The 20759-nt window shown below is 39.7% G+C and overlaps 1 protein-coding gene across 3 annotated transcripts; it reads right to left on the bottom strand.

Moving 5' to 3' along the window:
• Positions 1-1336: 1336 nt before the first annotated feature.
• On the bottom strand, positions 1337-17153 carry LOC138010868 (tetratricopeptide repeat protein 28-like). 3 transcript variants are annotated; one of them, XM_068857894.1, is made up of 4 exons: positions 17059-17153; positions 16540-16626; positions 4197-8559; positions 1337-3731 (listed from the first exon to the last, which is right to left on the bottom strand). In XM_068857894.1, coding segments are annotated over exons 3-4 (4296 nt in total). In that variant the 5' UTR covers positions 8492-8559; positions 16540-16626; positions 17059-17153; the 3' UTR covers positions 1337-3730. The 3 variants fall into 3 exon arrangements, 1 of the variants encoding a protein (XP_068713995.1); XR_011124577.1 differs by lacking the exons at positions 1337-3731; positions 4197-8559 and adding exons at positions 13248-13288; positions 14075-14178; XR_011124576.1 differs by lacking the exons at positions 1337-3731; positions 4197-8559 and adding an exon at positions 13485-14178.
• Positions 17154-20759: the final 3606 nt, after the last annotated feature.

Below are 20759 nucleotides of genomic sequence, written 5' to 3'. Positions count from 1 at the left end.
TGAGTTCCTAGTGCAAGATTTAATAAGATTCTTTCAGAAACTGAGGAGTTAAAGTTCGCATCTACTTTACGAAATGCCACCGTGGATGCTTAAACAACCTTTCCTGAAAAAATTAACCGATCTGGTCTTTTTCTCAAAGAGTTAAGCTTTATGGTATCGGTCAGTTTCCCCACGCAAAAGCAATAAACAATTCAATAAGCTGTAATCGGAACTCCAAAAGCGAGAAGGGGGACCTATTCCGCTAGCGGGTTTACTGAGTCCCCCGGGGGAATTTAATCCCCCGGGGGGACCTAATCCGCTAGCGGATTTTGTCCCCCGGGGGTCCAATTCTGCTAGGACATCGGCGTTTCACAGATCGATCGCTGTACATTGCATCAATGGCAGCTATCAGCACTACAGCAAAGCTTCCTTCCCCACTCAATCTTTCTTATCTTTTGCATCAAGGGGAAAATTGGAAATCGTTTCGTCCTGAATGGAACTTTTACGAGTTAGCGCGCGGCTGGTATTCACAAGAAATGACAAGAAGTTCGGGTGGCGTCGCTGTTAAATGTTATCGGCAAAGAAGGGATAGACAATAACTAACAATAACAATAACTTTATTTGTACAGCGCTAAAATCAAATCCATATATAACACTTTCAAATACGATAATTCTTTAGACGCTCTGAAGATCGACCAGGTACTCTAAAAGTTCGAAGAGCGTTGTGTACCGGCACGAAATGAGACTTTTGAAAGGTATGTTTTCTTTAAACGTGAACAGTTGTCGGATGAACCGCTTGATAGTTAGTACTCGTCAGCACAGCGAACGCAAAAGAAAAGAGATCTCTGCCAGCACGGAATCCTGTCACTGCCCTAGAAAGTATTGCCTTCGTTTCTGGAGCATTCTGTGCATATCTTTAGAAGGTTTCAGGGGGTAGTAGAGGGGAGTAGATTTTATCCGCTAGACACAGTAGAACAATTAATTAACCTGGAATGGCGGCGAACCCGATGTAACGCGAATCACGTTTTACTGGATCTTTATACAAAATAAAGCTATGCGGAGCTCAAGGGTGGAAAGTCAATCCGATAAACAACACAAGCCGTGAAAGTGAATACCTGGAACCTTAAAAGCGACGAATAATGGACTTCGCATTTAAACAATTGCACCTTTCGCCCGTCGAGCCGTCGGATATCAAAGTGAGCTGGATTTCTAATATTTTACTAACTGTGATGTTTTGTACAGCATTGAAACCAAATGGCAAATTCTGTGGTAACTTTTTCTGGTTGGATATGAGTTTAACAAAGTCAGAGAGGGAATCGAACACCCTGAGTGGATCTGTGTTTATTAAAGTCGGAAGTCTGTTGTCTGGCTATTTATATTTATTTCAAGCACTCAACTCTGCACACTTAGGTAAAAAACAATTGGAAAGTTGACTAATTCTAGTTAGTCAAGAATTATTAAAAGAAAGCTTGTTGTCAATTTTTGCTTCATTATTCAAGGGAAGAGTTCTTCAGTAAAGGGTTTGATCTTTTGTTTTGATCTAGTTGCGTATGGTTTTAACACGGAGTGTGTAATTTGTTTCACAGGCAACCCAAACTCACAATTCGACAACGTATAAACGATTTGTAGCAAAAAATAAAATGACAGTCATATTGGCACCCCAAACAAATCCTCTTTTGTTGTAGCATATTCGGCTTCATTTTGACGACTTAACTTTTCCAGACTTTGTTTGTGGCTCAACTTAAAACTGTTTGTTTTTATGTTTACACCAGGACGAAAAGAAATCCCTGTTTTCATGGACGTAGCAGCAATTGAAAACCATGCAAAAGCTGGCCTTTGAAAGCACACCGTTGTCGTCTTTTTTGGATAGTATCAACACCGAAGCTATCGAAAAGGAAACACCCTTGAAAGGAAACCCTTTTAAAATCGGTGCCCAAAACTACAAACTGTAGATATACACTTCAAATGTTATTACATTTTAATAATCCGCGATTTTAAAACTGTTCGTTTACAGGGTGCTTAATGCCTCGTGTTTTTATATCGCTTTGCCAAGTGTTTTATGTGATAAGCAAATGGAGGTGACTGTCTTATCCAACGTTAGATGGTTTCCTTACTTACTTGACCCATTAAGGCTCTGTTACACTCAGCAATTTTCGTCCACATTGCAAAGCTATTCGGTTGACAGTTGGTACACTGGGCAACGTTTTTTGCAATTTGCCTGGCTTTCGATTATCTCACGAGGTTAAAGGAACATTTTCATTGGCTGATGACGCGAGCCGTTGCATCACAAGTTGAAGGACAGATTTCACAGAAAGCAGTACTTGAAAACTTCGTTGCTAATTTGCGCAAACCAATACGTAAAGTGACAATGGATTCTACTTTCCGCGAAGAGTTCTTCAATTTGTTTCACCTTGTTGTTGGCAGTTGTAAACGGGGTAAAACTTGCAACTTATCTCGCTATGGCGTGTCAAGAGAAGTTGCACGAAAAAACGCAAAATGCAACAGAGACTTCTATTAAATTAGGTTGACTTCCTGTTTAAAACGTAACGTTAACATTCGGTTGCGTTACATAACTCGGATATTCAAATCTCATCAGTTTGGTCCTTGCAACGAAAATATTCTAAATTAAAGGCCACATTATAGGCTACCAGTAGCCTCTCTTTCTTTGAGGGGGCTCAAACCAACACTTTCAACCAACTGTACTATTTGGAAGGATTGACCCTACCCAACTGTTGCGGCGTAACAGCGAATATTACGGCACCAAATGAAACACCAATCATTTCTTAATAAGATGCACTTAATGATCTGAAGTAATAGCTTGCCATGGCCACACAAAAGTCATCTTGAAAATTTCTTATATTTTGTCTTCAAATGCTTATATCTCAGAAACGAACTCGGTGACCACTATATTTTATTGCCGAAGAGTGGTTAGCAAGCTAAGATAAAAATCTCTGCAAATATGTAAAAAAAAATTCCGCAGTGGATTCAGCGCCACCTTAAAATTTTCTTATTGTGAAGGTGGCTATGAATATGTGGCGGATAATTTTTTTCAAACTTTGCAGCGGATTTTTTGGTTCCCCAATGATTATTCCACGAATTGAACTACTTTCGGCGGAATGCAAACACATTCTTTCACTTCGCTTAAAAACACCACCGATAACTCGAGGGAGTAAGCCCCATAAAGAAAGAAATTTATTAAGAAAAGAAAAACGTCTTCTTTGTTGCTGATGGTTTCAATCATTTTTTATGCAGGAGAACAATAGGAAAAAAATTCACTCGTTGTTTCCTTTCTATTTTGTGATCATTAAATCTTGCAAATGTTTCTTTTTCTTTATCATGGTAGAAGCCTGATGTTAAGGGTCATCAGCAGAAGTGTTGTTTATCTTTTCTTTCGACACTGGCTTACACTCCTACAACGAAAACAGTTTCAAAGAAATAAATCAAGCATGATTTTTAGCTACTCAACTATGATTTTGATCGCCATTGGAGCAACGCTGCTGTTTTAAGTATATGAGAAGCGTTGTATCGAAATAATGGGTAAAACTAGCACTTTACTAAGGATCTAAGCTTTTCTGTCATAATTATATTTCACTTACAATAATCTCAGTCTGTTGGTTTTGTTAACGCAGTAAACTTCTACTAAACCTTTCGAGCTTGTTCTACTGGCATAACCATGATTGTTAACCCGTTCTACATTTTTTAGAAAGTTCAGCAATCACTGCGGTAGTCTTCTTGCATCTTCGACATCGATTCTGGAAGAGGAAAAAAATAGAAACAGCTCTAAATATAGCTAGCTGGTTCTTTCGAGCACACAAAATGCGCCGATGCCAACGGCTACGTGCAGGACGATGCTGTCTTAGAATTCCTCACAAAAGAGGACGTTCAGAGATCTATGGAAGAACGGAAACACAAAAAGAGACATCATCATGAGGTGATAAATGATCCATCTTCACCAGTTAACAAAAAGCCACAAAAGGCTGAACGAAAACAGTTTGTCCACCAATGTGAAATGTATCCTTTATGCTTCTGTGTACATGCGTGATAGGCACGTGGAAATTACATTATTGACAAAAGCGTGTTAGAGGAAACTTTGAATTGTTTACACTACGAAGCTAGCATCTCGTTATCATGACGTCTTAGGCCTGTTTGATTCCTATCGTCAGTTTTCCACTTTGAAAGTACTCTTGTTTTCTGAGTTAAACTCGAACTTCACCTACCATTTTTTCGGAAATTCCAGCATGACATCATCGCCAACCAGTACAAATGGCGCCCAGTGCTTTACGGCACAATACTGCTTTGACTCTCGAAAAGATTTCATTACTTGTTGAAGAGCTGCACTTGCGCTTTTCCCATCTAGTAGGTGCTGGTAGAAGCGCCTCATGAACAGCATCGTTACCTCGTCATCAATTGCCCAGAGTGACACCAAAACAGACCGAGCTCCAGCACACAGGAAAGCCCTCGCAATTCCCACCACTCCCTCAGATTTCACTTCGCCCCGGCCACTGTGACAACAGCTCAGCACAACCAGTCTTGCTCGAAGAGAAATTGTCTGAACATCCGACATTTTCAAAATGAAGTCTTCCTCTTTGGGAACTGGCGATTTCCGTTCGGTATTTGGGGCTAAAGCAATTTCTCCCGTTTTAGGGCATCCATGTGCTGCAATGTGAACTAAAGCAACTGACTTCATACTTTTCAGCACTTCAGCTTTTGTGGCACTTTTTCCAGTCAATGGTGTTGTCCGCAGAAGTTCTCCAATCATTTCTACTTCTTGTTTTGCGAAAGGAAGCTGTTCCAAAATGGGCTCTCCTTTCTTGTTAGTAACTTCCTTCAACCACGGATCACCTACAAGCAGTGCTCCAGTCTTACTGTGGAAGTCTTCAGGTGCACCAACGATCACATTGAAAGCGGTCAACGAAGGAACGGTGCGGATCCTGATAGATTCACTCAATGCAGAATATGGAGCCAAGCAAAATGGTCCATCGGGAACGACGATTAACTCATCTCCCTGGAGCAAGTCTGCAATTGGCGCGAGTAAGACATCATACAACGGTTGTAAAGAGTTAACGGTGGATGAAGATGATAGAACTGTTTTCTCACTGATAGATTTTCTTCTGCAGGACAGGTCACTGCGTAGGGGATCCAAAGAACGATTCTCGCATCTGACACCATCCCCCACGCCGATCCCTTTCAAAATAGTTCCCATCAACAAGTCAGCACTTCCGTTCGCGATTTCGTTTTGTCGAAAGCTGATCTTGCTATCTTTTCTTAGCACCCATAATGTGATCTTGTCCTTGTCAAGTGCCACAAAAACGGCTTGTGAAGGTAAAAGTTCTAATGCAGCTGATAGAGTTTGCTTCGGAGCAAGTGCAAAGAATGACTGAGAGTCAATGCCGTATTGTTCTTTCAAAATATCCATCAAAGCCTGCGCTCGACCTTTCTCAGCAGCATACAAAGCTTCTTCAATCTCTCCATTATTCAAGAGTGTCCTCCACAGAGCAGTGTAGGACGCGCAATGAGAATCACGAAAACTTATTTTCCATTCATCTTCTGACCTCAGACTATGCCTTGTCTCATCAAAAAATTTTATACTTAAACGATAACAACTAAGTGCATTACTCAAGGAACCCGACAATTCATGATCATGGCCTAGCCTATACCACGCGATTCCCTCTTCTAGACAGTCTCCAATTTCTTTGACAATACTAAGACTGTGTTCGTGGTACTCCATGGCCTCCTTAAAATGACCCAGTTTAAGATATGCATTTCCCAGATTACCATAAGCTGATACCTCCCCAACCCTATCCCCTACTTCTTTAGCAATACTAAGATGTTTTTCGTAGTACTCAGTGGCTTGTGTAAAATTACCTAGATTAAGATAGGCATTTCCAAGATTTCCATAGGCTGATCCCTCGTCGGCTCTATCCCCTACTTCTTTAGAAATATTAAGATGTTTTTCGTAGTACTTAATGGCTTGTTTAAGATTACCTAGACAGCCATGGACAACTCCTAGATTTCCATAGGCTGATCCCTCACCAGCCTTATCCCCTACTTCTTTAGAAATATTAAGATATTTTTCGCAGTACTCAATGCCTGGTTTAAAATTACCTAGCCTAATATAGGCACTTCCCAGATTTCTACAGGCTAATCCCTCCCCAGCCCGATCCCCTACTTCTTTAGCAATACTAAGGCGTTTTTCGTAGTACTCAATGGCTTGTTTAATATTACCTAGTCGAAAATAGGCACTTCCGAGATTTCCATAGCCCGATCCCTCCTCAGCCCTATCCCCTACTTCTTTAGCAATACTAAGATGTTTTTTGTAGTACTCAATGGCTTTTTTAACAGTACCTAGTCTAAGATAGGCATTTCCCAGATTTCCATAGCCTGATCCCTCCCCAGCCCTATCCCCTACTTCTCTAGCAATACGAAGACCTTTTTCGTAGTACTCAATGGCTTGTTTAAAATTACCTAGCCTAAAATAGGCATTTCCCAGCTTTCCATAGGATGATCCCTCGACAGCCCTATTCCCTACTTCTTTAGCAATACTAAGATTTTTTTCGCAGTACTCCATGGCTTTTTTAAAATCACCTATCTTGGGATAGGCATTTCCCAGATTTCCATAGGCGAATCCCTCTCCATCCCTATCCCCTACTTCCTTAGCAATACTAAGATGTTTTTCATAGTATTCAATGGCTTGTTTAAAGTTACCCAGACTAAGATAGGCATTTCCCAGATTTCCATTGGCTGATCCCTCCCCAGCCCTATCCCCTACTTCTTTAGCAATGCTAAGATGTTTTTGGATGTACTGAATGGCTTGTTTGAAATTACCTAGATTGTGATAGGCACTTCCCAAATTTCCATAAGTTGATCCCTCTCCAGCCCTGTCCCCTATTTCTTTAGCAATACTAAGATCTTTTTCGAAGTACTCAGTGGCTAGTTTAAAATTACCTAGGCTAAAATATGCAGATCCCAGATTTCCATAGGCTGATCCCTCCCCACCCTTATCCCCTACTTCTTTTGCGGTACTAAGATGTTTTTCGGAGTACTCAATGGCTTGTTTAAAATTACCTAGACTGCTATAGGCAACTCCCAGATTTCCATAGGCTGATCCCTCCCCAGCCCTATCCCCTACTTCTTTCGCAATGCTAAGATGTTTTTCGATGTATTCAATGGCTTGTTTAAAATTACCTAGATGGCGATAGGCAATTCCCAGATTTCCATAGGCTGATCCCTCCCCAGCCCTATTACCGACTTCTTTAGCAATACTAAGATGTTTTTCGGAGTACTCAATGGCTTGTTTAAAATTACCGAGACTTATATAGGCATTTCCCAGATTTCCATAGGCTGATCCCTCCCTAGCCCTATCCCCTACTTCTTTAGCAATGCTAAGGTGTTTTTCAATGTACTGAATGGCTTGTTTGAAATTACCTAGATTGTCATAGGCAATTCCCAGATTTCCATAAGCTGATCCCTCTCCAGCCCTATCCCCTATTTCTTTAGCAATACTAAGATGTTTTTCGAAGTACTCAATGGCTTGTTTAAAATTACCTAGATTTTGATAGGCTACTCCCAGATTTCCATAGGCTGATCCCTCCACAGCCCTATTCTCTATTTCTTTAGCAATACTAAGATGTTCTTCGTGATACTCAATGGCTTGTTTAAAATTACCTAGATTTCGATAGGCAACTCCCAGATTTCCATAGGCTGATCCCTCCCCAACCCTATCCCCTACTTCTTTAGCAATGCAAAGATGTTTTTCGACGTACTGAATGGCTTGTTTGAAATTACCTAGACTGCTATAGGCAACTCCCAGATTTCCATAGGCTGATCCCTCCCCAGCCCTATCCCCTACTTCTTTAGCAATGCTAAGATGTTCTTCGTGATACTCAATGGCTTGTTTAAAATTACCTAGACTAAGATAGGCATTTCCCAGCTTTCCATAGGCTGATCCCTCCACAGCCCTATTCCCTACTTCTTTAGCAATACTAAGATGTTTTTCGTAATACTCAATGGCTTGTTTAAAATTACCTAGATTGCCATAGGCAATTCCCATATTTCCTGTAGCTGATCCCTCCCCAGCCCTATCCCCTATTTTTCTTGCAATACTAAGATGTTTTTCGTAGTACTTAATGGCTTGTTTAAAATTACCTAGATTGCCATAAGCAATTGCCAGATTTCCAGTGGCTGATCCCTCTCCAACCCTATCCCCTACTTCTTTAGCAATACTAAGATGTTTTTCTAAGTACTCAATGGCTTGTTTAAAATTACCTAGATTTCGATAGGCAACTCCCAGATTTCCATAGGCTGAGCCCTCCTCACCCCTGCAGCCTGTTTCTTGGAAAATACGTAACGCTTGTGCAAAATGTTTTTTGGCCTGTTGATAATTAGGTAGGTTGAGGTAAGTATCGCCTAGATGAAAATGAGCGCTTCCTTCACGATACCTGTCTTCTACACTTATCGCAATGGCAAGCTCTAGCATTCGCTGCTCTACAGCTTCTAACTTTCTATCTACCATCCTTCAATAACTAAATGACAATTAAAACTTTTTCGATGAGATGGTCCAATGTCAAATCAAGGATGAAGCTGGAAGGAAAGAAAGGCAAAGACGCTTGATGTTTAATCTGCTTTTTACAGTAATAAAAGATTATCGAATATAATGCATTCTGTGTTACCAAGTCATTCTCTCGTAATGGTGTAATCGATGGTACTGAAAATTGTCCATAGTTGTTCATTACGCATCTTACCACTCAGTCCTACTTTTTTAAGTTTGAGAACCACTGTAGAATTTTTCCATGCGTATTTTTAAATTTTCATCCTTGCCAAGTTATGTTCGCTTCGTTCGGGTATTAGCCATGCAAAAATTTCAGTGAGTATCAAAAGCCGTTTGTTTTGAAATTAAAAGTAGCGGAGTAGACCATTTTACAGTTGTGTACTTAGTATAGTTACCTGGCTTGTCAATGAAAGTGAGGGTAGAGTTGACCCTGTTTTGATAGAAACCGCGCTGCTTCTAACTTATTAGCATGAGAACATCATTAAAAGAAACCTCCACTTCAACAAAAAAATAACTTTAAATCACAGGAAATAACGGTTACAGTCAAGTCCGTCTAAAGTATTTTCAAAGAAAGTGTTGTATCCGAAACAAATAAGTTTTAGAATCGCCTATTTTTGTTTTCAATTTTCGCGGGCGCCGCCATCTTGAATAATTATTTCCCTATTGTTATTAGACAAAAACTCTTGGTGTCAAAACAATAGGGCAACCGTAACACTTCACAATTATTTAAGATGGCGGCGCCCACGAAATTCGAAAGTGAAAATAAGCGATTTTCAAATTCACTTTTCTTGATATAAATAATGTTTTAAAAACAAAATTCGAACAAATTTGTTTGTAAACGTAATTTCATTCGGTTTAAACTTATTCTTTAGTAAGAGTGGAGGTTCCCTTTAAAGGGGAACTTCGGGGTAAAATTGAAGTTATTTTGTATGTTTGACCTCTGTAATAGAAATCCGCCATTTTGGAGAAAATTTGAGCCGCGGTCAGTGATCAGCAGCTCGTGGTGACGTAGAATCCTCAATTTTCCACGGGGTTTTATAAAATCCGCTTATTCTTTCTTCAACTTTGCTTAAATTATAATTCCTGTCGTTGTATCTGTATCTTCGACTGACTTTGAAAAACGGGAACACACGTACATGGTGACTTACCACAGGAGCGCACAAGACGATCACGCGAAGGCATGGCTCGACAGAATGAGACACAAGTTAATGCCACCACTTGAAAACAGCTACGTCTGCAGCGATCATTTCATGCCAAGCTGTTTCGAGATAGATCTCCAAGCAAAATCAACTGAGGAAAAATCTAGGAGGGACTAGAAGGATGATGCAATTCCATCCTTGTTTAGCTACGGCCCCGTAGCGAAACTTGAAGGCGCGGTTATTAAGCGAACTCGCCTTCAGCGAGGAAGGCATCGAGAAGTTAGTGCTTGTCAGTTAGTTTCTCTTTTGCTATGCATCAAATAAATTTGCCCACTTACATGTCGATGTTTGGACACGCTTTGAAACTGAGGGGATCGCGCTACCCGATGTATAAACAATGGTTTCATCGTGACAAGTTTCAGTGTACATCCGCCCAGCTTTAAAATATATTATGCTGGGTTTACTTGGAAAAATAGTAGAGAGTTAGCAGACCTTACAAATGGCCTATAATCAGTAATTTCCGGTGTTTGTTTTTCAAGTTTGTCACTCAAAAAAACAGGAAGAAATGACAAAATGAACTTAGGCAAATTCAAGGCACTCAAGTTGTAGTAAAGTGGAAAGAATTATCTTGTATATTCGCATTTTAATTTTTAGGCTCTTTTAGAACTACTTGCTGCAGACATCGAGGGAAATGTATCTTCAGATAACACATACAGTGACTAATGAACCTCCAATCTGCATTAATTTGGAAATGCCTACTACAATTCGAGAAATGCATGATGTGGAAATTTAATGTTGTTTTGATCCCATTACCCTAAAAGGTGTGGAGGTTCAAACTGAGATGTGCAACACTAAAGGCAATGATAATGGTGTATGTGGTACTACAAATATTGACTTGTCCTCCTCTACTTCTATAGAGGATGATATCCCACAAAATCCACATGCTGTCAAATGTAAGATTCTACATGACCTCAATTATGCCATAGCAGCACCCCTAAATCCCATTGATACACCCACAGCAATTTTTCCAACCTATGACATTTTAACAAGTTTGATACAATCCTCTTACCGCCAATGCAAGACGTCCTTGTCGATGATAAAATGGATATACATGATAATGGTGAGGATATTAATGATGATCAAGATTTAGATCCCCATTGGCTATTACCAGATGATAAAAAATAGTTATCCAATGATGAGATAGTGTCATCTGAACGTGAATTTGAAGATGGCTCTCCAGACAGTGAAAAAACAATTCTTGTGTTTGATTTCTGTTTGAACAATTTACTGAAAAAGTGTCCAAAATGTGGGGACGTGATCATTGACCAAAAAAGGAAAACGACTGGGAGCATGCTATCAGTTGTCCTAACCTGCCATAATGGGCATACAGAACTGTGGGAATCCCAACCAGTTATTAAAGGGAAGCCCCTGGGAATCATATTATTGGCAGCAGTCATCCTTTTTACAGGAAGCACCTTCTCAAGCATCTGCCGGCTTGCATCATGCATCAATCTTCAGTTTTTTAGAGAAAGTGTTTTTTTATGACACACAACTGAAGTACTTGTTTCCAGTTGTTAACTGATAATTTCCATGAAAGATACTAACTTGTATTTTTCTTTGTTTATTAAATTGATGGACATGTTTAAAACCTGTTTTCTCATTCATCTGCACAACGGAAGCCTTCAAGGGCCCACTCTTCTTCCGGTGTCTGACATTTGCAGACTGAAGACTGCAGATTGCAGACTGCAGACTGTAGACTGCCTACAAATAGCGCTTGGCAGCATATGCATGCCTCCGCTCTTCCCATAATCTGACAATTGCTGCATGTACGCCTACGTTACCAAAAGCTAACATTGCAATTGCTCTGTATTCTTCGTGACTTTCTACTATTAGCCTGGATAGCATTTAAATATGCACAGAGAACGTAAGCGTTGGTGGCAGCAGAAGCAAATAATGTTGCCTTCACGCGTATTCCCTTAAAACATTGCGTTAAACTTAAGACGTAAAGTTTATTATCAAGGATTGCGTTATAATGTTTTGCTGTTTTTGAAAGAGTGAATAAAGCCGCAATGAAGCTGCGCAATAGATCGAGTAGCCTTCAATCGATTTATAAAGGCAACAAGGAAGAAACAGAAAGACCAATATAACAATTTATTTATTTAACGGTGTTGAGTTTATTTGTCACTTAGTCTGTTATAGAATTACAATTAACGGATAACTCGTACAACATACCAGTCTGAATTTCGCAGTATTACATTTTTTCTTCATCGTTTGCCATGCATTTTGTTGCCTACGTCTTCAGGGTTGCTATCCGCTTCATCAGAGCTCACACGCGGTTCAAACTGGTACGGCCGAATTGGAAAACTTTCGCAGGCATGTTTCTCATCGATTTTATTAGAATACGTCCCAGAATCGGCCACTTTTAACGATGATATAAAGGCAAAAGCTCCTTCTTCGCCGATACAAAATATTGCACAGAACTATGCACGATGATGCGCTGACCGCTTTCTGAACACGCGGGCAATTTTCAAGATGGCGGATTTCTATTTGCATTTTCGGTCGTCTTTCAAGGGCAATATTTAATTTAAATGAAACGATATGGGAATGGTGTCATCAAAAACTGAGACATAAACCTGAGGTCAAACATACATAATACCTTCAATTTACCCCGGAGTTCCCGTTTAACACAATATATAGTTTTTGCCAAGCCTGAAAGCGGATCCCGTTTCTGACCGCAGAAAGTAATACAGTGTTTATGGCAATAATTATGCTCCTGCATAAAGTACAAAATTAACCGTCATTAGTGTGTAAAGTTTACAGTGATCAAACAGATAAAACACCTCTGAGCTGACAGCAGTAAACAAACAAGCCTTGCAAACAATAACTAACAATTTTAATCCACAACTAAAACTGAAATTACACGCACAGTAATCTCTTTCACAACATTTTCCATTTGACTGACAACCTTTAATCCCTCTCTCTTCAGTTCAGAACCACACCAAAAATCTTTACTAATCAAAAAGTCAACCCAAAGCAGACCTCTCAAGTCTCACGATTTTGTCGTGAGACTCACGGTTTTTAGTTCAATCTCACGGTCTCACGACGAGACAGACAAATCCACGATAAATAGAGGCGCAAGCTGAAAGAATAAATTTTTTTTTTAGCATTTCATTTTTGGCTTGCTTAGGTGAGTTTCTTGCGTCAATTTTTTGCAAATTTATAGTTAAACTTAACAAACGAAGCTTTTCAGTTCTTCATCCGTCTGTTCGCTGGAAACACAATCCATGACAGACTGTCGTCCATGACCATATATAGAACACCTGTTCGAAATTAGGACATCATAACCAGTCTCTCGCATTTTGATCACGTTTTCAAAATTGTGGAAATTGCTGATGAACCTGATGAACTATTGGATAGTTCTCAAGGTAATTCCTTTATATTGCATTGCGCATCCCTACTGCGCACGATTTTCGCGTCATTAGCGCGCGCACATGAGCACATGCGTGTACAAAACGTAAGAGATTTCCCTCAAACTAAGCCCGATAGCAAAATAGCTGCTCCTTTTCTCTCAAACGAGCATGGTGACCGCCGATTTTTCTTTCAGGTATTTGCTAAGAACAGTCTAATAAAGAACATATTTGAAGAAGAAAAAACGTTTGATAGTAGAACACGGATTTTTCTGGAAAACAGTTCCGTACTGGGCGTATTTTGGCCAAGGCGAGGACTTCAAGCTAACCACGGAACTGCCCCAAAAAGTGCACTATTCCCACAACCAGGCAATCAAAAATGGTGTAAATGAAGCAATACTACTTATGTGAATAAAAGAAGCTTTATTTTCAAAATAAAATATTGTGTCTTTGAAGTAACCAAGACTTAATTCTGTATGAAGGTGATTCGAATTTTTAACGCACAACCAGTAAAAATACCCTGGCCATTTCAAGAGCCTGCTGACGAGTAAACAAGCATGGTGTGCCCATTTTTTTATTGCATTTCTTTAATGTTTATATCATGAATGTTAATTATGCCAAGTTTCCAAAAAAGTTTGATAGCAGAACAATTTCAAGGGAATTACCTTAAAAGGCAGCTACTGCGTATAATGCCTCGGTTGTTCAAAAGGTGGATAACGCTATCCACCGGATAAGTCACTATCCAGCGGATAAACACTAGCAAAAGCAATTGAGTTATCCAGTGGATAGTGATTTATTCAGTGGATAGCGCTAGCCACCCTTCGAACAACTGGGGCCTGAGCAATGAGTTCAGCTCAGTGCTCACACACTGGCTGGACTTAAGCTGTGAGTATTGAAGCTGTGAAAATAAAGTTTATTCCTGTGTTGTTAAGGTCCACACATGTTTAAGAAAAATTATAAGCAGGAAAAAACACTTTCTCTTATTAAGAACCTGTGTTTACTTGGTTTTGTCTGCCGGTCGATCAATCTCCAGATTTTTACTGAAATCTCCAGATTTCTTGGCATCAGTCTCCAGATTTTCGGTGTTTTGAGGTTGAGAGGTCTGCTAAAGTGTAGTAAATGCAATTTCACAGTCAAACAAAGCAGCTCACAACTGGACACCCATTTCACACAAAATAACTGTTTATTCACACACACATACAGATATAAATATAACTGTACACCGCAAATAGCATAGCTAATCTTGGCGGTGTAGACTTATAATTAAGATATATACAACATAAAATAATAAATATTAAAAATGGAAAAACATATACACATCTGTTAGAAAGATATAAGGAATAATTTATCAACAAGATTATGGACATCAACATAAACCGCCTCATGCACCAAAAACTGTAAAAATTTAGTCCTCCACCCCGACAGTCTTTACGGGCGGACGGACGTAACGTTATAACCTAAATTTCCCGCACGGATAGATTTTCTAGCGCGCTTCCCGCAGGCAGGTCTGTATCATGACAAGGTCAACTCCAACCTCACATTCATTTAAAGGCCAGGTAACTAAGCACATAACTGTAAAAAAAATCTATTATCGACTTTTCGAATGGTCATATTATTTTACATAACTTTTCTACTTTTGTATGCCGATTGCCAGAAGCCCGGCGACCCAAAGAGGTGGTCCCCCGAGAGACACCATCTGGATCTCACACTTTATACATAAGTACGTACTTATTATTTACTAAACAGAATATTGGGTGGTTTTTTTTTGTTAATGACGAAAGCATAAATACGTTAGATTGCGAAAAAGGTTTCAGAGTGCAATACGGAAGTTGCTATGGCAACAAAGCGATGGAGTGCCTGCCTAGTCCGCAGCCTTCAATCCGCATTTTATACTCAGTCCGCGTTTTACAGCTTAACAATAACTCCGAATTACCCCCTCCTTTTTTTAACAAGTCAACCACTCCTTCACTTGCTTAACCATTAAACAAATAAAATCAAATAATTCCTATCGACTTCAGCAGTTGCAAAATTCACAATGGCGCATGAAATCCGAGTGAGCTGAAATGCTGTCACAATAGTGAACTAACGCTTTGGAAAGAACAAGAGCTTCAAACGTTCCTTCTGAAAATTTGCTTCTTGAATCTCTATGCATTCATGCCCTTTTGTTTTGCATTTGACGCACCAATCGCTATACGACAAAACGCGTTTCATTTAATTAGAGAGGTCTAAACGTCACTTATCACTAAAAATCCAGCACAATGACAAATTCAGCAAAGAATGTTCCGTTCATATTATTTGATCGTAATTGACTGGGTGTTCACAACAAGTTATAAATGCACGCCAAGGATCAGTGGTTCAGTGAGCAAGCTAGATAATTTGTTCATGAGCTATTTGAGCTTTGATGTTACAAACAGTGCCAAAACATCGTAAGTCCACCACAGGTAGAAAGGAATTGCATTGCGTTGGGGTAAGAACATAATACTTTATGTTCCAAGTCTTTTTGATGGGAAAGGGGCGGAGGCATTGAGGTCTGTTACAGACTGCAAACTTCCCCCAAAAAATCACCGAAAACCACTTTTAAATCTGAATATCTGAACATTCCGAATACACTGTCGACGCAGGTATGATATGGACTCAACTTATTCATGTTATAATGGTATTTGTCCCTTAAATCGTCCCTTAGTGGATAGTCATACATCGCAACTACCTACACATGACTTAAGGTAGTTGAAGAAAAGAAGAAAGATTTTGCTACCAAATACATGAGCGGTATTGATAAGGCGGGACTGAGAACTGTCACGAGAAAAGAATAGCGACAATTAAATAGTTATGCATGGTGGAGTTTCGAGTAAGTAAAAATCAAGAAAGTCTGAGATAATTGAGTCGTTTGTATAGCGCGTTAGAGACTAAATATGAAAGACACCTATTTCGTGTTATTCCAGCATAACGGTTGTGACGATAATAAATAAATTTATACATCTGAAAAAATCGGCTTTTTTAATCTAAACCTCAATTAGATGGCTTATTGGACAACTCTAAGACCTATCAAAATCGGGAAAAACTCATGAATCAAACACGATGATGAGTTAGGAGCTCTCTGCCTTTGGATCATAACACTTGACTGGTGAGGCAAAATTGCCAGATAGGAAAACTTAAAAGTAAATTAAGTGTCGGCCATTATCATAAAAACTGTAGTTGACCATCCTCCGAGCAGGACTTATTTAAGCTCACATCGATCAATAATTTACTTCACCACTGATGCAATAGATTCAATCAACTGTTGAGCGCCTGAAACATTTGTTCAATTCAAGCAGGCGTTGCGGTTGTTTTGTAAAGCCTACTGGATATAAGGATATTGTTTTCTAATCACAGCCGTTGGCGAACTGTAGTCAAACACAGAGAACTAGTCTCAATACCCAGGCTTAAAAAATAATAGTTACTGTATTTAAACTTGAACATTACTCACCTTTTTCGGCGATTCCTGAGTCACTCAGAAAGACACAGCATTTGCAGCATAGCACTTACAGCGTGACCAAGCAACGAAATCTGCAGTCTGATTAAAAAAGGAAAAAGAGAAACACGCGAGTAACGAAGGGAATCACACCTTTTTCCTTGGAATGATCAGTGCCTCATGAACTACTTTCTTTGCCTCAATGTACTAGAAACATACAGTTGGTTTCCGTTCCTTTGTCACAGTGTCAAACTAATCAAAAAGATATATATATAGCATGAATTAAACTTCAAGGAAAACTAAAACCAGCTGTGGTGTCAAAAGCAAAACGTAAGGGTTTTAATCTTTAAATCGAGTTCTAAGATATAGTGACACGATTTTCTTTGATAAGCTTAGCAAACAGAAGAGCATCTTTTGGGACAACCTGATCTCGAGTAAAAATCTGACCATAAATGCATTGTTTCAAAGTAGCGATGTTAGGATAGAATTGATTGTTCCTAAGCTGTTCTATAACCTATGGAGCACTTAACTTACCTTTTGCAAATAATTTAAAAGACTGCGTTAAAACAATACAGATATTACAGCAGGACGAGAAGACAGCAGTTTGGAAGAATCATGATTACTTGGCGAAGGCGCGGAAAGTGATTGGTTCAGTTGCAGTTTTGAATATATAGCGGAAATCGTTCTATTATTAGCTGTGTGATATCGCGTTGTTTTGACTCCTGCATTATTATAAATAAACGGAAAATGAAATTACGCCCCGTAAAGATAAATGAAGAAGTCTACGGCTTTAAGAATACCTGCTGATTTAGATATGAGCCTTACTGCCGGTAAACGTGCACATATAACTAAATCAGCATGCTTGCTTACTCTGCTCTTAGAGCTTTAGGGCAGGAGAAGTATTGAAAAGGAAGCACTCGAAAACGAAAAACATAGCACGGGGCACCCAAAAGGTCGAAAGCGAACTATCCACCCTGAGTCGAAAACGACACCGAATCCAAACCCGAAAACCATGCACTCATCACAACTCGAAAGTCGAAAACGAAGCACCCCATTTGCCATTAGAAGATCGCTTTGACCAGAGACGAAAACCAATTTTCTATTGTCAATCAGACTTTTACGTAGTCTCGTGCTGTTTCTTACTCAGCACTATATCCTTGAGTTGAGAAAGTTGGCTACGCAGTGACAAATGCAGAAAGCCGTTATGGTCTTTAAAACCTTAAATGATCTTACATCGGAGTATTTAAGAGATGTATTTATCAATCGATCTGACTATGCAAAATTATTTACTGAGGGATTGCGTAAACAAAGTTGCTGTTCCAATGCCACGCGCCATCTCTTTGAAAGGGATTTCTTCGCTACTCACTGAAAACAGATTAAGTCGCTTTCTTAACAGGTTGTCGTGCGAATTAGTGGTATTGCAGGGTATCATTTTGGAAAGTCCATCCAAAAAGAGGTTGACAATGTGAAGAATGTGAAGAAAAAACCTGCTTGTTATTATAATAGATTTTCGGATGGATTTCAGTGTTCTGCTAAATAGACCGATTCGGCTAACTCAGTGTTGTACCCAATTCAGATCTCTCGGAGTTAAGGTTCTTTGTGTGTTGCAGTTGCATGATAATGTAGCATTCACATTTAACTAATATGGAATACTTGGAACAGAACATTTTATTTCCAAAGCAGAATGGGGTACAACATTGAGTTTACTGAATCGGTCTATTACTAGACCGTAAACTAGCTCCTCCACCCCACCCCCCCCCCCCCCTTTTCCTCTTTCCTTACCAGGAGTCGATCAGGGGCTGTAAGACGCTGCTTCTCTTTTGGGGCTGTTCAACCAAAACTTGATAGGGGAAGGCAGATTTGAAGATGAATACTGTTGTTATATTGAGCATGAAGACATTGTCTTAAGAACGGGCAACATTGTGAGCAACACTGTAATTTGTGTTAACTTTGTGTTAATAATCATGGCAGAGATTGTGATGATAATTAAATAAATGGATGCTTTCTAGTTTTTATTTACCCATAAGCTATCTGGCGTTTTTCGCCGTGATCACTAAGCTGCAAAAGGTCTATTGCGTAATATAGATTTCAATAAAACAATTTCGGTATAGTTAAATTCAGTCCTGAACAAAAGGCATCATCTCAAGGCTCTGAGGAATAAGTAGAAGGAATTGTGCGAGTTTATTCCCCAGAGCTTCGAGATGATGCGGTTTGTTTAGTACTGAATTTTAACATATCGAAATTGGTCTATTCCCAAATAAATCATTTTAACATGACGTCACTGAGTGATTCTTTATTAAAAGCGAGAGGTTCAGAGCCCGTTTAGCTTCTGTTGATAAATTCGCACCAGAATGTCTTGCGGTAGTTCGTGGGGTCGAGCCCGGCGGAACAAACGAATGAATTGTTCACCCACTGGTTGACTTAAATAGGGCCACGTTACGTAGTTTAGAAATGATTGTTTTAATACATCACACAAATACATTTACGTGCAAGTCCTTTAATTCCTAAAATAAATTCGGATGAAACCGGTTAGCAACAGAACTTACTTCCGTCTGTAAACACTTCCGGTGTCATAAAACGTCAGTCATCACGGGTCACTTCGCATGACGTGGCCAAACACCACTCCTATTAGTCAAGATGGGAAATTGAGGGTGCTTTCCGTTATGCCTGACCAACGGGTCGGAGACCTGACATTTTTCCCACGAAAAATGGAACGACACTTTTCATCAAAAGTCAATTTCCAACCGGACCGAAGCGTTTCATTTACGTTTCGCCCGAAAGTTCGGTTACAGCACAGTGAAGTGGGACTGGAAACGCGAAGTTTGTAAATGGAACGGCACGTTTCGGTCGCACCGGACCGAGCGGCCAACGAGGACCACCTCAAGAGGAGGTACCAAATATTCCGGTCGGACCGAACCGAAACGGACCTTTCCATTTGACTTCAGCCCCAAATTTCCGGAAATTTTGGCTTAATGGAAAGCACCCTGAAAGACCCTCAGAGTTTTGCACTGACGAGTACACCTGTCAAATATCTCCCTTTTCTATACGAAATAAAGGGAGGGCTTTTAAAGATTTCACAGCACTGAAGGGTTGGTTTTGTATAAGATGCCAGTTGCTGTTTAAATCTATTTGAGGTTAGGCACTGCATGATGAGCCATATTCTGTAATAAACGGCAAAATCTTTTTGCGCGCTTTTTTGTTTATTTTTAGAGCCGACATTCTTTCAAAGGCGCTGTTACACGTTGAAACTTTTAGCTGAAAAAAAAAAAAAAGCCTATAAAAAAAGCCTATAAAAAGCCAGCTATCTCACTGATACAGGGCACAACGTAACAGGCGTTCAAAAACAAAATGAACGCGGGCCCGGGTCAAACCTTTAAAACCTGAAGATCACTCGCTTCTACCGCCGATAAACATATCGGTCGAGCCTAGAATTAAATTGGTGCAAAAGCGTGAGATTCACATTACTGCTGAGAAAATTAACATCAAGAAACTAAAAACATTATTTTCGAAACCAACTATTTTCTTGGAAGAAAACGTTTCACACAGCAGTATAGGGATTCAAATGTAAAGCGTCATAGGGCAAAAACCATTGCTAAATGAATCCAACAGGAACCGCCTAAAAGAGGCGTCCATTCAAATATGTACTCAAGAGAGCAAAATTATGACAAAGGCAACAGAAACCAGACCACGTACAAGGGAGTCGTGTAGGCCTGTCAACCCTTTTTAACACGTCCTGATCGACGTCCAGGCTAACCAACATTCTATGTAAAAAATCAAACCTCAAGACTACCACTCCAATATCCGATGCATCCGTTAGTCTATCCAGTCCTGCAACTAAATCATTCACCATTTCTAGTGCACTTCCTAAATCCGCCATCTTGTTCGCACGTGAGCGAGGCTTTTTCTTCAATGACGTCAATTTTTGACATCCCATAATTATCGGCGGATTTGGGATCGCGGTAAGACTTTGAGACGTAACGACGAACATGGCGCTACAATGTTGAACTTGATCTGACAAAGTCCGACATTGCGTTACAGATTATCGTAGTCTATGTTAAAGTCGTAGGTTCAAACGCGCTGTTGAACATTTTAATTATATATCAGAACTCGTTGTATATGAGTATGAAGTCTTAACTTACGAACTTGGTATTGACGACATAAAAATGTAAAGTTGACCTAAAAACTTGGTATTAGCGACGTAAAATGAAAAGTTGATCGCCGTTTAAGTGAAACGT

This window comes from Montipora foliosa, chromosome 7, assembly GCF_036669935.1.
Source record: "Montipora foliosa isolate CH-2021 chromosome 7, ASM3666993v2, whole genome shotgun sequence".
Lineage (NCBI taxonomy): Eukaryota > Metazoa > Cnidaria > Anthozoa > Scleractinia > Acroporidae > Montipora > Montipora foliosa.
Note: the sequence above shows the minus strand (reverse complement) of the source record. Positions and strands in the feature narration are given on the sequence as shown.